General features: G+C 45.1%; 1 protein-coding gene across 2 annotated transcripts in view; it reads right to left on the reverse strand.

The window, feature by feature from the left end:
* Pisd (phosphatidylserine decarboxylase) overlaps positions 1–17641 on the reverse strand; it is a 50246-nt gene that overhangs the window by 13120 nt on the left and 19485 nt on the right. Inside the window, exon 1 of one of the 2 annotated variants that reach the window (XM_029545061.1) lies at positions 15224–15321. In XM_029545061.1, coding sequence (XP_029400921.1) covers positions 15224–15315 — 92 coding nt within the window. In that variant the 5' untranslated portion in view covers positions 15316–15321. Of the gene's footprint in view, positions 1–15223; positions 15400–17641 lie in introns of those variants that run through there. The other variant, XM_021210269.2, reaches the window with a different exon arrangement.

Raw genomic sequence — 17641 nt, forward strand, 5'->3', positions numbered from 1 at the left:
CGCTCTTCAGACCATGTTTACACAAAAAGCCCAAGATCGAGCCCAAAGTAAGCACCCCTGCTTATGTTTCTCAAGTGTATAGGACAGTATTTTAAAGCAAGAATTTACAGTGTAATGTACTTTTAAAAAATGCAAAGAAAAATCAAATACAGCACATGGAGATAAACCAAATATCAGTATTAACAACTCCTGGGCAGAGGCATTTCCTGTAGTAGCTGATTTTCTTAACTTTTTTTTTTTTAAATCTTATTTATTTTATGTATATGAATACACTGTAGCTGTCTTCAGACACACCAGAAGAGGGTGTCAGATCTCATTACGGATGACTGTGAGTCGCCATGTGGTTTCTGGGATTTGAACTCAGGACCTCTAGAAGAGCAGTCAGTACTCTTAACTGCTGAGCCATCTCTCTAGCCCCGTTATTCTTAACATTTGTACTCCATACAAAAGCATCCATACAAAAGTGTTCACAGGGTAGGAGAGATGATTCAGTTGGTACAGTGCTTCCTGAGTTCAGATCCCCAGGATCCTCATAAACAAAACCTGGTGGAAAAAAACCAAACCAAATCATAAAACCAAAACCTACATGTGCTGCTATGCACCTGGACCTCGGGGATGGCAAACTGAGAGGGGGTCTGTCTCTGTAAGCTCACTACATGGGCAAGTTCCGAGACAGTGAGAGACCTTGTCTCAAAGAGTAGACTGACCCCTGAGGTTGTCTTTTGATCTTGACCACATTGCATTTTTCTGTGCCTTTACAACACCTGTTCCTACCCCGAAGCATATACATGAATACAAGCATGCACATTAAAAAAAATAAAAGACTACGCAGGAGGTTCACATGTGTAATCAAACACATGGGAAGATGAGACAGGTAGACCATCAATTTGAAGCTAGCCTGGGCTACACATTGAGTTTTTCGGCCTGCTGTGGTGGTTTGAATGAGAAGGCCCTTCACAGGCTCATATTCATTTGCATGCTCTGTCCCCAGCTGCTGACCTGTTTGCGAGGTTCGTTGCTGGGGTTGGACTCAGAGGTTTCTAAAGTGCAGGCCAGGCCTACCCTGTCTCTGCCTGCCTGCTGCCTATGTGTCAGGACGGGGAGCTCTACGCTGCCGCTCCACACCACGCCTGTCTGTTTCCCACCATGATGACATGGACTAACCTCTGAAACTGTAAGCAAACCTCCAACTAAGTGCTTCCTTTTGTAAGAATTTTGGTGGCCACAGCGTCTCTTCACAGCAATGATGAGGGATCTAGTAGGTCCAAGCATGGGAAACAGCTCCAACAAGTTTCACCTTTCACCTTTCTTCCCCTTGCTAAACAGTTAGATTACATTTCTAGTCCCCGAGGCTCATTCCCTTACCTGGTCACTGACTCACTCCTGAGACTAAACTCCAAGGTCCAACAATCCAACTCACTATTTAGCTAATAAGCTTACCAGGACTTACCAACTCATCTTAGCACAGACCTGCCTTTTCCTCTTTAAACCCCTCTCCTGAAAAAAAAACAAATCAACAGGCAACAAACTTCTCTTCTGAAGTCAACCAAACCTGCCCGCCCCACTCCTGTAAGAAATCTTTGTGCTGGGAATCTGGTGTCTGGGTGTGTCCTGTGTGACTCTGGGGGTCTCCTCCATCCTTACAAATAGCACAGTAATTAAGACACTTCCCTCTCCTTTCTATTTTGTATGAGTGCTATGTCCTAGAAGCAATGCATCTTGGATAAAGAAATTTTAGCCTGCGGTGGTGGCGAACACTTTTAATCCCAGCAGAGGCAGACAGATCTCTGAGTTTCAATCTAGCCTGGTCTACAGGGCAAGTTCTAGGGCAGCAAGATCTACACAGAAAAACCCAGCTTGGGGAAAAAAACTCAAAGAAACAATTTTAGATTTTGTAATATGTTTGGTATGCACGTATATACATATATCACATGCATGCTAGAATTCAGAAGAGGGTGATCTGGGGCTGGGGAAACCGTGGAGCTGTAGGGAGCAGAACTGGAGCAAGAGTGGGGCTGAGCTGTGTCCAAGCCCTGCAAATCTATTCCTGAAACTGGCTGGAGTAGGACTGCTATCCTCTATCCAGGAGCCTGCAGACCTGGGCTCCAGCCCTCTCCTCACCAGAGGACCATGAAACCCGGTGGCCAGGTTAAACTTCCTCTCCCCTTACAAGATTCAGCAGTACCTAGAATTCATCCTTATGCAAATAAGGCATCCCCAGGACCCTGGTCCCAGCCCACGATGTACACTCACTCCCCAGAGGTTTAAATAGCCTTTGTTTTCCCATTAACCAGGCTGCCTCACTGAGCCTGTTTCCTGACAGCCCGGTCTGTGGTGCTCAGCTCACTTGCTGCTTGAGGTCCCTATTCCCCATATCCCTCCCCCCATTCCATTTCCTGCCTTACTTCCCCAGGTAGGATTCACCAGTTGTGAGGGCAGGCTGTCCTGCAAGGCAGGGAATGATGGGTGTCAGATCCTCTGTGTTAGCATTAATTAGTCATTTCCACTGGCCTGCTCTCAGGGACCAAGTGGCAGCAGCTTACACCATCATCTGCAACAGTCAGGTGCACCAGGTGCAGTGCATAAAAAGGCCCTGTCTACCCCAGATCTGTCTGTCTGTCTATCTGCCTGCTTGCCTGTCTTGTCTGATCTCTCCCTCTCTCATGACCCCACTCCAAGTTGGTCTTTCACTCTCCCCCATCTCCCATAAACCTCTTGTCCTACATCTCAAGTGTGGCTTGATTTCTTAGCCGCACACCTAGGCACATACCCACCAAAGGTACTCAGGCCGCTTTATCCTAACACTCTGGAACTGAGCCATCACCATGCTCACAACCACGCTGGGAAGCACATCTGCTTTCTCTACAAGAATAAGTGTTCTTAACCACTAAGCCATCTCTCTAGTCTCCTAATCTTGTATTTTTAGACTTGGTTTCTCACTGGTTTAGAGCTCATGGATTGGCTAGGAGAGCTGGCCAATGGGACTCGGGGGCCAATCTGTCTCTACCTCTGCAGCTCTTGTGAGAGCTAAAGTTATGTTTTGGATTTTAATTACTGTATCTAAAAGATCCACGAAACAAAAATGCCTTTAACCTGTAAACCCCTTCCCCAAGAACACATACTGGAGGCTACTGTTTATGAGAGATGGCAAGGCACATGTTTTTACTCTGTAAACAAGTTTATCTGACCCAACTGCACTGGATGTGCTTGATCACATGTGTGTGGAAATACATGAGCAGAAAATACAGCAGAATGTATGCTTGCCCAATTGGATATAGGCCGGAGGTATGCAGGCAGAAGTACGTTGGATATATGCTCACCCCTGATTGAACTTGAAAGGAAATACACGCCCTTGTGGGTTTGCCTTTTTAAGCGTCTGCAAAATGTAACAGCAAAATGCCGTTTTCTGGTAACCCAGGAATGGACCTGGCCAGAGTCCATCATCCTGGCCAGTATTTAATTAAAGCTTGCTTCATATTTGGTTCAAAATTGTAGTAGTGATCTTATTTTCCCCCAGCAGGATTAGCACTCTTGAAGCAGGTCCCCAGGCTTGTATGGCAAGCAGTTTACAGACTGAGCCACCTTCCAAGCCCCTCTGTTCTGTTTTCAAAGGATTACATATTTGCCAAAGAAAAGTGTCCATGGAACTAAATTTGTTTTGCCTTCGTTTTAGAAACAGATCCTGCTGCCCAGGCTGACCCTAAGCTTATGGGCCTAAGCAATATTCCTTCCTCAGCCTTCAGAGTACTAGTACTCTAGGCATGTGTCACCAATGTCCCCAAGTGTCACCCCCTACTATTATCTTGGCTCAGGAAACTCTGAGTGAGACCCTCATGTGTGTTTGCTTTGTTTTGAGACAAGATCTCACTGTGTAACCCTGGCTGTTCTGGAGCTCCCTCGACAGCCCAGGTTGCCCTGGATTTAAGGTCTATGCCCCGCATGCCCAGCCCCCTCATCTGTCTTTTATTTTCATGACCTTGTAAGATCAACAGAGAGGACTGGCACTTTTCATGTTGAAATCAGTTAAGATTCTCAGGTCCAAAGGAAACTCCAGTTCCCTCAAACTCCAATAGGCACTCCTGAATTATAGGAGGATTTCTGGCAGTTAGATAAAAGCCAGCCTTCCTCAGAACATGTGGAGCTGGTTCCCCTCTACCAAAAGGAGACATTCCCCTTATCACTGGCTATCCGTGGTGCCTTTAGAATACCAAAGCACACACAGGCCTCCAGACTCCCTCAGAACCACAAGTACCTGTCACACACTTCACACTCTTCCTTGTCCCGACTCCCCCAAGCGCCAACTCACAGGCTTCCCTCCCCCAGCTACTCATTCTTATAACCCTGCTCTTTTCTTTTCTTGTTTTTTTTTAAAGATTAATTTATTTAATGTATATAAGTACACTGTAGCTGTCTTCAGACACCAGAAGAGGGCATCAGATCTCATTATAAATGGTTGTGAGCCACCACTGGTTGCTGGGAATCGAACTCAGGACCTCTGGAAGAGCAGTCAGTGCTCTTAACTGCTGAGCCATCTCTCCAGCCTAACCCTGCTATTTTCAGTGTGCTCTCTCTGTCTTCTCGAGTTTCCCCTCCATCTGTGCTCCTTTCTTTCTGCTCTGGCTATTCTCACTCTCATACCTATAAGAACAACCTTCCCTTAACCACACCACAGACGGCTCATGTCAGCAGTTTACACGGGGAAGTCTTCATTCTCTACAAGTTACAATTTCTGACTCACATTTTTGACTCAGAGGACTTGTAAATTTAGCATGAATATTACAAAAAGGTTTTCCACCCTGGTCAAACTGAGGACATCCTCCTGCCTTTGGAGCAGGAGACTTACAGCAAGGGCCGTCCCTGGGGCCAGTCCCTTTTGTCTTATACCTAGGTGTGTTGTGTTCTGGAAATGTTAGCCCTTTCCTCTGGGCCTAGAAGCCAGGTATGTCATAACCCCTAAAGACTAAGAGAGCCTCCCCTGAGAGCTAGGGGCACCAGGCAAAGGCAGTACAAAGGGTGAGTTATAGCTAGTACAGCAATAGTTCTTACTGGAGGCTCTGTGTACCAACCCTGTTGCCAAGGCCATCCTGAGGAAAGCCCATATCCACTTGACCAGCTTAGCTGCAGGAGACGGAAGGAGCATCCACCAAATGCCAGGGAAGAAGAGAGGAGTCTCAAGGGCAGAAAAGCAACTGTTGGTTAGGAGAGCCATGGAAATGGCTCTCAAAAAAGCTGCTCAAGGAATGCAAAATGGGCCGCTGAAGGAAACCTATGGACTCCCTCCGTCTCAGAGATCTGCTGTCCTTTCCCAATCTCCCTCCAGAAAAAGAAGTGTGTGTGAGCTGCAGGAGGGGGCTCAGGATAGGGGTGGTGCATGGGTGAGTGTCCAAAGACTAGAAAAAGAACCAAATCTGTAAGTAAGCTGGAGAGCAACGTTTCCTTCCTTCCTTCCTTCCTTCCTTCCTTCCTTCCTTCCTTCCTTCCTTCCTTCCTTCCAAGATTTATTTATTTTATGTGCATGGATATTTGGCCTGCATGTATGTCTAGATTCTCTAGAACTGGGGTTATAGTTTTGAGCTGCTGTGTGGGTGCTGGGAAACAAACCCAGATCCCCTGGAAGTACAGCCAGTGCTCTTAACCATTGAGCCACCTCTGTAGCTCCAGACAGCAACATATTTTCAACTAGATATCTTGTAACCCAAAACAGGAAGTGTGATCTACAAAAACATTAGCCAATATATGGGAAAGAGGCAATGAGCAATATATTATTAAAATGCCAAATAATATCTTTATGTCTTGTGGTGAGAAAGGGACAGCATATTTGAAATCCCAATTGCCATGCAATGCAGTACACAGATGACAGCAGGTACACCTGGTGGTCCCCTGTCCCTGCTGCTCATAAGCAAAGGTCTCTAAGTGCTTCCTCAGGTGGAAGGCCAGAAGATAGGCCTGCACAGCCCAAATGACCAGGTCCTTTGATCATGATCCCAGGCAGTTACAGAACATCATCAGTTCCTGCAGAGGACCTCCTGAAGCTCTCCTCTATGTTCCTCAGCAGTCCCCGGGTTCCTCAACTCCTCAGGAAGCCACCACTGCTTACTGACTCATAACACCCAACTTAGCCAAGGATCGCAGCCAGAAAGTGCTACTCAGGCTGTGCACGATCCAAACCATAGGACTAAAGAGAACAACATGACACTTGTTGGAATTTTTAAAAATTAATTTGTGAGTATGGGTCTTTGTCTGATTGTCTATCTGTGCACCATGTATATGCCTGGTACAAGTAGAGGTCAGAAAAGATTTTGGACCCCCTGGGAATGGAGATAGAGAGTTTGTGAGTCACTAAATGGGAGCTGGGAACTGATCCTAGGTCCTCTAGAAGAGCAGCTAGTGCCCTTAACTGCTGAGTGAGCTCTCTAGCTCCCTATAAGGCTGGATCTCAATGTTGCCTGCAGGCCCAATGTAATAAAGCTTTGGTTCTGAGTACTGCACTGATACTGAAGAATGGTGTAAAATCTCTAAAAGGAGAAGGATACACTGATCATGGAGCGGGCCCTTGAACCTCCAGCCTTCCTTCCTTTCCTGTCTTCCTTGGCCATGAAGCAAGTACTTTAACTCTGACACACACTTTCCATTCCCGCCACTTGCCCTAAAAGCAGTGAGTGCAACCGAACAGAAGAGAACCTCTAACACTGTGAGCCAAGATAAACCTCCCATAAGCTCATTTTGCTCAGGTATTTGTACAATGACTGAGCTTCAACCCACACAGAAAGACTCAGGGAACAGCTTCTAAGAAATAGTTTCAAGCTGTTCTAACTCCAGTCTGTTCAGTAAGAGCTCGACATAAAAATACTCACTTTAAAATAAACCTCTAAAAAAAAAAAAAAAAAAAGATTTAACCTGGGATCTATACATGAGCTTAGGAGGTTTTTTGTTTTTAAGATTTATTTATTTATTATATGTAAGTACACTGTAGCTGTCTTCAGACACTCCAGAAGAGGGCATCAGATCTTGTTACGGATGGTTATGAGCCACCATGTGGTTGCTGGGATTTGAACTCTGGACCTTTGGAAGAGCAGTCAGGTGCTCTTACCAACTGAGCCATCTCACCAGCCCCACTTAGGAGGTTTTGAGACTCCTAAAATTAAAAGCCAAAATTTGTTCTTGAAGGAGAGAACCCAAAATTTTTGTCCAAGTTAAACCTTAAGTTCCTTCTTCTTCCATAGTATTCAGTAAAAAGTTATCAAACCAAGCCCAGCACGGTGTCCTCACCTTTAATCTCAGCACTCCAGAAGCAGAGGCAGGCAGGTTCTGTCTACGGAGTGAGTTCCCGGACACCCAGGACTACACAGAGAAACCCTGCCTCAAAAGACAAAACAAAACCAACAACAAAAAGGTACTGAGCCATGCCACGAGCTCAAACTGCAGTGTGAGCCATTCTCCATTTCTTTCTTCCTCCATCAAACCATCAGTGTGAGTGAGCCCTCACTTCTCTCCTCACAACTACCTGAGTCAGGTTCCACCCAACACCCACAGGTCCCCGACTCCCTGCACAACACTCACAGCAGAGCGAGATCCCAGGCAGCTGGGCAGCTTGATGAGGAACGCACGAGTGAGCAGCTTCACGCTTCTGGCAGTGACAGCGCGGTCCAGACCACACCACCCAGGTGCCATTGAGTCGCCCTTGCTCCTCTTCAGTCTCTGCTCACACAGTTCCCTGACCATGTAGGTAAAACAACAGCACAGTCTCACCGCAGCCGGTATGCCAGGTGTCCTTTACCTGTTCTAAGTTTTCCTTGAAGCATTTCAACCATTCACTTATTGCTCTTGAAATGGATGACCTGGGTTTTGTTCCGAACACCCACAATCATCCTTAACGTCAGTTCCAGGGACTCTGACACCCTTTTCTGACCTCTTCAGCATCAGGTATATACATGGGGCACATATATACACACAGAAAATACACACTCATTAAATTAAATAAATTATTTTAAAAACTTAAAGATACCAGAAATTTCAATATACTGCCAATGAGAATGTAATTGTCAAAAGTTTGACAATTTCTTATAAAAATATATACTTAGTAAATGACCAAGTAATTTTATTTTTAGGTAATATAAAAGAAACGTAGGAGCTGGAATAATGGCTTCAAGTCCCAGTGCCAATTCTGTGACTCACAGCCACCTTAACTCCAGTTCCAGAGGAGCTGACAGCCTCTTCTTCTGACTTTCAAGGGCCCAAGGAACACATGCAGTGTGCATGTACACACAGGTACACACACAGACAGAGACAGACACACAGAGTAAGATACTGTTGCATGTACACACAGGTACACACACAGACAGGGAGACAGACACACAGAGTAAGATACTGTCACATATAAAATAAGTAAATCTAAAAAAAAATTTTAAAAAGGGCTGGAGAGATATGACTCAGAGGTTAAGAGCACTGACTGCTCTTCCAGAGGTTCTGAGTTCAAGTCCCAGAAATCACATGGTGGCTCACAACCATCTAGACTGAGATCTGATGGCCTCTTCTGGTGTGCATTCAGAACACTGTACACAAAATAAGTAAATAAATCTCCCACCAAAAACGCCCTGTGGGACCCACATACACTCTGCCACCAAGACCACCCTATGGTGCCTACCAACATACACTCTTCCCCACTCTGGTCTAACTTATCCATTTGCAGAGTTGCATGCATTCAGTACAAGTTAGACTTGGCAGTGTGATCTTTTCCTGGGCTAATGACATGCATTACAATAGTACCTAGAGTGGCACAGAACTACTTGACCCAGTAACCATGAAAACACAAAGGCATAGCTAATATTCTATGATATACTGAGCTGCTAAGCCATGATGCTCAGGTTTGATATGTTAAATACAATCTTTACTTAATACATTTCAATTGATAATAGGTTTGTCAGGAAACAGCTCCACCCCAAGCGAGGAAATGTCTGTCCTACCTGGAAGGAAAAAAACCAACCAAACAAAACAAAACTCCCAACATATATGATGTTAACACAAACTCTCTCCCTCTCCTCTCCTCCCCCCTCCCCTTCTCTTCTCTGCTCTTTCTCCTTCACCTCCTCTTTGTCTCCCCATTTAGACAGGGTTTCAACAATATAGCCATGGCTAGCCTGGAGTTCCCAGTGTAGACCAGTACTCTCTGAGAGCTGCCTACCTCAGCTTCCCTAGTGATGGGATTAAGGGTGCATGTCACCATGCCCCAACACAACTCTTTAAAATGTTATGCTCAATAAAACCACACATAACACATAATACTACACGGTTCCATTTCTATAAAGCTGTTAAAACAGTAGATTTAGTGCATGCAGTGATTGTCGGGAAGTGTGGAGGACACTGACTGCAGGGACACAGATGTGCGTGTGACAGTGGTTACATAGGAATATACATCCATCAAGACCATGGAACTGTATGCTTCAAAAGCTGTATTTGACTGCTGATTAACACCACCGTATAATCCTAGAACTCAGGTAAAGGCAGGAAGATGGTCAGTTTTGAGGCCATACTGAGCTATACAGTGAGATCCTGTTTCAAGAGTAAGTAAATAAATAAACCCTTAGTAAGATGTTGTGTTTCCTTTTTCATCAATTAATTTTTACATCTGTATACAATTAAAGTTGCTTTTAGGACTGAGAATATAGCTCAGTTGGTAGAGTGTTGATCTGGCATGTATGTCGTAGTCCTGAGTTCAAGCCCCAGTTCTGCATAAACCAAGCATGGTGCTCCTGTAATCTCAGCACTTGCAGGGTAGAGACAGGAGGATCAAGGCCAGACTCCGCTAAACAGCAAGTTCAAAAGCAGTCTGGGTTACAAGAAACAATCATCTCCTCCTCTTCCTCCCCCCTCCTCCTCTTCCTCCCCCCTCCTCCTCTTCCTCCCCTTCCTCCTCCTCTTCTTCCTTCTTTTCTTCTTTATTTAAACAAGAATAATTTCTCTCAAAGATTTGATGATATACAAGAATATATGGTGTGGCATCTTTAATACACCTTTTCTCTCTACATCAACATGAAACTAACAGCTCATCTCCGCCTGCCACATCTCTGAGATACACTACTGACTAGAAATAAGTTCTACACTACTTCCGTCCAAACAAAAGCTAAAATTAGAACCTAGGAAATGAGAAGAAAGAAAAAAAGCACAAAGCAAGTCAGATGGTAAGCCTTTCTCATTGCTGGATATCCTAAGGAATGTTAAACAAGAATCTTTTCTATCAAATACTGTAAAACCTGAGCTTAGGACAAAGAATTAAAATTACCTTATCGCCTATCTTGTAGGAGTTTTATGCAAATGTCTGAACCCTCCTCCATCTAGTAAACTGTTGTTTACTTAAAGGCCCACTCCACTGCTCTATTCTAGCAATGCAATGGTCTGGGCAGTGGACCCTTTCTCTTTCTCCTTCACTTCCTGAGCCAATTCTTCTTAGATTAGCCAACTGAATAAGATAGTGAGGGCGGACTCCAGTCAGTGGGGAAAAAGACAGTCATCACCTGAGTCAGATAAAAACTCAATGCACTTCCTATCTCTGTGTGTCTACTCTTTGTCAAGAATAAAGTTTGAGTGAATAAATAAATTAGTGAAAAAAAAAAAAAAAAAAAANAAAAAAAAAAAAATCAATGTTGAAATTTCTCAGGAAGCTAAGAATTAATTTACCTCAAGATCCAGATATACTACTCCTGGACATATACCCAAAGGATCACTGCTATAGAGACACAATAGCCTTAAAGTCCTGCAAGAGGCAAAACTTGCCCAAGAGCCAATAAAAAAAAAAAAAAAAAAAAGACTAAAGTTTGAGCCAGGCATAGTTGGCCTCTGCATGAGCTCCTACCTCCAGGATCCTACCCTATTTGAGTTCTTGCTTTTTGTTTAAACAGTGATGAGGAAGTATAAGCAAAAGAAAGCCTTCCCTTCTCAATTTGCTTTCGGTTAAGTTGTTTCATCACAACAGAAATCCTAGGATAGGAATGGGTACCGTTTGTGGGATACGAATGTGGAATCCTGACCGTGTGTTTTGGGGAGGACTGTTGGAGGGATGCCGGAACTCTGGGCTAGAAAAGCCACTGAATGTTCAAACCTTAGCAAGCTGTTGTGAGAAGTTGGACCATTAGAAGGGAATGCTGAGAGCTACGCACAAATTTTAGTGTGAGGGATAAGGAAACTCCATTTTGTACCTGCTATCTACTTTAGTACCTTTGGCCTCTGACCTAAATTCCTGAAAACCCCTCACCTCCTCTCCAGAACTGTGTAACTACTGTGAAGTGATTTATCACGTGTTCTGGCTTCTGTAAACTCACTTATCACTGCGAGCACGGGGAATGAGGCAGATCCTCATGGAGCTGTAAATTCTGCAGCAGTGAAGTAATTGTGGTGTTAGCCTTAAAAAGCCTTCCCCCCACTTGCTTCCATGCAGCATCTTGGCGTTAGAGACTGCGGTCCTGCTGACAGTTATTTGGCTAGTTATAATCTATACTGAATCTGTAGTCTTTCCCCAGTGGCCTCAAACTCCATAACATTAGAATGAAGCAAAGGCTCTCTCAAGACCATTTAATATTTTGATTTAAGATTCTGTGGTTTTGCCGGGCAGTGGTGGCACATACCTTTAATCCCAGCATTTAGGAGGCAGAGGCAGGCGGATTTCTGAGTTCGAGGCCAGCCTGGTCTACAGAGTGAGTTCCAGGACAGCCAGGGCTACACAGAGAGAGCCTGTGGTTCTGGTCAGCTGGTGCTGATGAATCTTCTCTAACAGAAGAGCCCAGATCACTGTAATCTTCAAATGCCAGTCTATGGGAGTCATGCCTTTCAAACCACCACATTCCATTCCTTGGCCTCCATTGGCTTTCATAAGACAAACTTCCAAAGTCCCCAGAGTCTATAACAATCTCAACAATGTTTGAAAGTCCAAAGTTCGGGGATGGAGAGATGGCTCAGCGATTAAGAGCACTGACTGTTCTTCCAGAGGTCCTGAGTTCAATTCCCAGCAACCACATGGTGGCTCACAACCGTCTGTAATGGGATCTGATGCCCTCTTCTGGTGTGTCTGAAGGCAGGTACAGCGTACTCATATACATTAAATAAATAAATAAATAACTTTATTTAAAAAAAAAAAAAAAAGAAAGTCCGAAGTTCAAAGTCTCATCTGAGATTCATGTGATCTCTTAACTGTAACCCCCTATAAAATAAAATCAAAAGCTGATCTATCTTTCCAATATATCATGTGCATAAGGAAGGGAGCATGGTGAGGAAATACTGCACCAAAGCAAGAGAGAAAAACAGCTGGGCCAACTCCAAACTCTGCATCTCCATGTACGATATCAAAGCAGTCTTCATTCTCTGGGGCTGATTCCACTCCCCGTTAGTAGCTTTCTTTGGCAGATCTCCCATAGCTCTGACATCTTGAACCTCTTGGGGTTCAAGGCAATCCAAGCTTCACCTTCACAGCTTCACACAATGGCCTCTCTGGGCCTCCATGCAGGGACACCCTTGCCACACTCGGCCACTTTCCTTTGTCAGGGAGGAGATTCCATAACCCCTTTCTTCTATTCTTGATTCTGAAGCCTGAACCACGTGGCTAAAGTTACCGAGTTCCATTGCTTGCACGGCTGGAATATGTCCCCCGTGTTCAACTGTATCTTCACCAGCTTGTTTTCAGTGATTTATTCACTCTAAGGTTGGCTGTTCTAGAACTTGCTCAGTAGGTTCACCTGGAACTCAGAGACCTGTATGCCTCTGTCTCCTGAGTGCTGGGATGGAAGGCGGGAACCATCACTCCTAGACCTAAGCTTTTCTTTAATTTCTTTTCTCTAGATGGAAGCTTAGCTTGGTGGAACCTCACCCCAGGTCATCACTCTGTTAATCCCATTTAATATCCTTGAACACAGGATTTAGCTCCATTCCATTTCCTGGTTCACCTTTAATACTTGAACAATACCTTCTAAATTTTTCCTCTCGAAGCTTGCTCCATTTCAACAACAACAACAACAACAAAAATGCTATTCATAAGAGTGAAACCCACCGGTCAGAATCTATGCTAGGCTGTTTTAAGACTTCATTTGTCAATGCAGTTAATCTAAATCTCTTCACCTTAGCCTCAGGCAGACTCCTTGGACAAGGGCAAAAAGCAACCACATTCTTCACCACAATCTTTAGACAACATTCTAAAATAGTTTTTTTTCCCTAAAACTTCTTGAACCGGGCACCCACAGTTCAAATAACCCTTGAGCTCTTGGGATATACCTATATATTTCTGCCACCAAACGCTGAGGTGACAGGGACATGCTGCCATGGACGGCTTTTCACGAGGGCGCTAGTGATTTGTACTTGGGTCTTCATCCTTGTGCAGTGAACACTATTACACACCTCCCCAGCTCTCTGAATTTGTCATTTTCAAAGTCCCACAAGAACGAATTATTTTATTTGCAATGAGTTTATGCAGATACTAGAGATGAGGGGTGCTGCCAATTCAAGTCTCTCCTCGCCCTGCTGCCACCTCAACCCAGTGCACACTACTTTCTATGAAATGAAATGCTGGCATCTTACTTGAAAACCCAGGAGTTCCATAGCCATGTTACTCACGTAAAGGATGGCTACCTAGAACTCCCACGGTTCTTTACCTACAGGTATCTGAGAACTCACATTGCATAGGCCATTCCACATCAGTGTCTTGCCAGTCTAGGCTTGGGACCCTGCAAGATCCTTTTACAGCCATCATGTAAAAAATCATGGTACACACCTTTTAATATCATGTAGAGAATGAGGTAGAGAAATGACAAGTTTGAGGCCAACCTATGCAACTTAGTGAGACTCTGACTCAAAATAAAATTAAGAAGGACTAGACTACAGCTCAGTGGTAAAGCCAGCACGCAGCCTGCATGACACCCTGGGTTCAATCCTCAGTGCCACAGAGAAATGGAGGAGAAAGAAAGGAGAGAAGGGAAGGGAAGAGGGAAAGAGACAAGGAAGAAGGGATAGGAAGGAAGGAACAGGAGGAGGGAGGAAGCAGAGAGAAATCCTTAACACTGGATTCTATTGGAGGAAATTGGTCAAAACCCACAATACTACAGAACCTATGCTGGAAGGAGGCTCAGCACGTAGCAATGGCAACAAAATCAGCAACAGAGACTGTAGGAACATGGAGGAACATCAGCTGCTTTCCCACCCAGCCTTCTACTTCACAATTAAAGATACAGAGGACCCAGGAGAGTGACACTTCCAAGTTCCTACAGTTGGTATGTGAGATGTGCCACCAGTAAGCTGAGGTCATGTCAGCTGAGGTAGACAAACAGTATGGAGGGAGGTCTGAGAAAATCCAAACAAATACCAGAAAGCTTCAGTCCTCCCCCTCTTCTGCCTAGTACTGGGGCCAGTCACAGGTCATCTGATGAATCAGGCCATTCTTTTGTTAAATTATGGATGAAGAAAAGACAGTCTTATGAGGCTTTTGTAAATATGTATGAGTGTAGTGTGTGACATGTATGCGCTGCTATCAGAACAGACGTTAGGTGTCAGGTGTCCAGCTCTACCACCCTCCACGCTGTTCCCTTGAAACAGGGTGTCTCGCTGAACCTAGGCTAAAGGCAGCAGAGTCAGCAATCCTCTGTCTGCCCTCCCATGGTGGTGAAGTTACAGGTACCTGTCACCGTGCCCAGCTTGTGCCTCATGCTTCAGATGCTCTTACCTGATGAGCCATGTTCCTGGCCCTAAATTACAGCTTTACATCAAATTTCAGTAAATACTGCATGTCCAGAGTCAGAGGCTCATCCTGGCCATAGGAAGCAGAGGTGGAGGAGGTGCAGCATTATCTAAGATGCACTGCTCAGGAACACTGTGGCTGCCCCATCCCCCCACGTGACAGTCTGGTATGGAACATTCTGGGTGCTAAGTCTGGTTCCTGGTGAGAAACAATCCTTATCACAAAAGCCAACGTGTCATCTGTCTTAACCCCAGAATAACAGCCAAGATGGCTGCTGGCAATAGGAGTGCAAGCAATGATTCCGACAGCAAGCACTTTCTGCTCACCGTGCAGGGGAGAACAGGGCCAGGTCTCTGAATAAAGGACAAGCTTTATAGCATATCAAAGGTGTGATTCCTACAGCCATCCAAAAATCCAACAGAGACACAAAACCCAAGAAAGCAAATGTGATTTGTTCAAACAATCACATTTAGAAAGTCAGAGCTGTTTGAGATGAGAAGCCATCAGTCCTACCTCCCAGTGACTAGCAAGTTTGGGCGGAATCTCCAAGCCCAGCTTCTCAAGCTTCCGCTCCCTGTACTTCTCATACTGCCGGTACCCGGCATACCCTCCACCTGTTGCCAACAGGATGGGCACAGGGCGCAGCAGGAACAAGGATCGGACAGGAGCGGTATGGAAATTTCTGACACCTGCAACAGGGAAGAGAAAACAAGGAGATTCTGAGCATGGGAGACAGAAGTAAAAATGAGTCAGGCAATCCCAGTACCACAAGAGATCCAGAAAGACGTCCTCAGTGAAGGAGACTAGACTGGAGAAAACTGAGGTACAGCTCCTAAGACCCTTCTACAAGTCACGTCACTCAGTAGAGGACAGGCATCTTGGCTACGGAACCAGTTATGGACCGAAAACAAAAACTCTGACCTACACTGGGCTTCATAATGTAGGCCTATGATCCCAGCTACTGCCGAGGCCAGCCTGGGTGACTCAGGGAGACCCAATCTCAAAATAACAAGTCAAAGTGGCCTACTGATCTAGTTCTCTAATAGAGAACTCACCTAGGATATGTAAGCCCTATGATCCATCCCTGGCACCAATAAAAAAATAAAGAAATAAAGAAAGGATGGTCAGTTGTGGTGGCCCCACCTTTAATCTCAGTACTTGGGAGGCAGAGGCAGGTAGGTCTCTGAATTCAAGGCCAGCCTAACTATATATCGAGGTCTACGCCAAGCAGAGATACATAGACCCTGTTTCACAACATCAAAAACAAAAACGAACCAGAACCATCAATAAATGAAGGAGAGGGTGTGAGAGAGAAGAAAATCTCAGAGAGGCTTAGAAACTAACCAAGGTAGGCTCAGCTGACCACCAACATGCTACACAGACACCAGTTCGCACCCTGCTCTTCTCTCGGGAGTCCCACGAGGTGATTTATAACTCTGGCCTTTACAAGCCAGGCTAGGCTCTGACAAGCTTATAAGCTCCTGACAAGGAGCAACACCTGCCAGACTCAGAGAGATGCATCATGATCTTACAGATGGGATCTAGAAAGGTGGCGGGGCGACCAGTGGTAGAGCATGGGCTTAGCATGTGCAAGGGTTGATCTCCAGCACTGCAAAATAACTGTTTTTAAAGGTGGTTGGAGTAAGAGCTGGGACCAGAAAGCCAAGGACACATGTTGTAGTTCTGAAGAACAGTAAGTCAGAAGGGCCTAAGGTACAATATAAGGATTATTAGCATTGTATAGTAATAACTTGCCAAAAGAGAATAGATGCGAGTACTCTGACCAATAACAATGAGAAAAGGAGTTACATGAGATGATAACTTCAGTCATCTGCTGGATTATATCAATGACTTTACTGTGTATCTCTAGATAAACACTTCAGCACTCCATCCTGTTGGCTGACCTGGTGGTACACTCCTATAACCCCAACACCCAGGAGGGTGGAGGCAGGGGGACAGTGTTCAAGGCCAGCCTGGGCTCAACAGCAAGACTCTATCTCAAACAAACAAACAAACAAGCAGAACAAACCCACCATGCAACATGCCTTAAACATATACACTGAAGAAACCAAAGCACACCAAGAACCCTCAAGAGTCAAGTCATGAACAGCAAAGTAGATGGCTGCCATGCCTTGATTGGGGGAGGCCCACAGTGCCTCACTTCAGTTAGGCAGATAGGGTCTCAGGGATCCCAGCAAACCTCAAACTGACTGTGTAACTAAGACTGGCCTGCTGCTCCTGCCTCCAGCTTTCAAGGGCTGGGCCTTTGTGTGTCGTCACCACAACCAGCACATTCTCCTGTCACTGTTTATCCCCCCTGAGGTACTGGGACTGACCCTAGGGTCTTGCCTGAGGTCTTGCTCATGCTTGACAAGAGCTGTACCACAGAGCTACAGTCACACCACTGGCTCTTTTAAAACTGTTATTCATTTAACCTGTGTATGTATGCACAGACATAAATGTGCACACAGGCACTGAGTGGATCCTGAGAACCAAACAGGTTATCAGATTTGGTAGCAAGAACCTTTCTTTACCCACCAAACCAGCTCACTGACACGCTGGCTCTTTTTTTTTTTTAAATAAGCAAATATGGATGTCATAAATCTTGCCCATTGTCTAATCACGCCTAATGATCCTGCTACTTGGCAGTTTATCTGTTGGAGCAGCCTGTCTTGCCTTGGACAGGTAACACTGGGAGTGAGGGACTCCAAGAGGGAAACATGAGTGACATGCTGCAATAATGTCCATCCTGTAAAGGGTCACAACCATCTTTTTCTCTGGCAGTCTCCTCAACCACCCACGCAGGAGTGACACTGCCCTTCAATGTGTGCTTCGATAAACAGTCCTGAAAGGTCAGACTCCTGTCTCTGTTCGTGTGTTCTCTCGTTCTCTCTCTCGTTCTCTCTCTCTCTCTCTCTCTCTCTCTCTCTC

This window comes from Mus pahari, chromosome 13 (assembly GCF_900095145.1).
Source record: "Mus pahari chromosome 13, PAHARI_EIJ_v1.1, whole genome shotgun sequence".
Classification (NCBI taxonomy): Eukaryota; Metazoa; Chordata; class Mammalia; order Rodentia; family Muridae; genus Mus; species Mus pahari.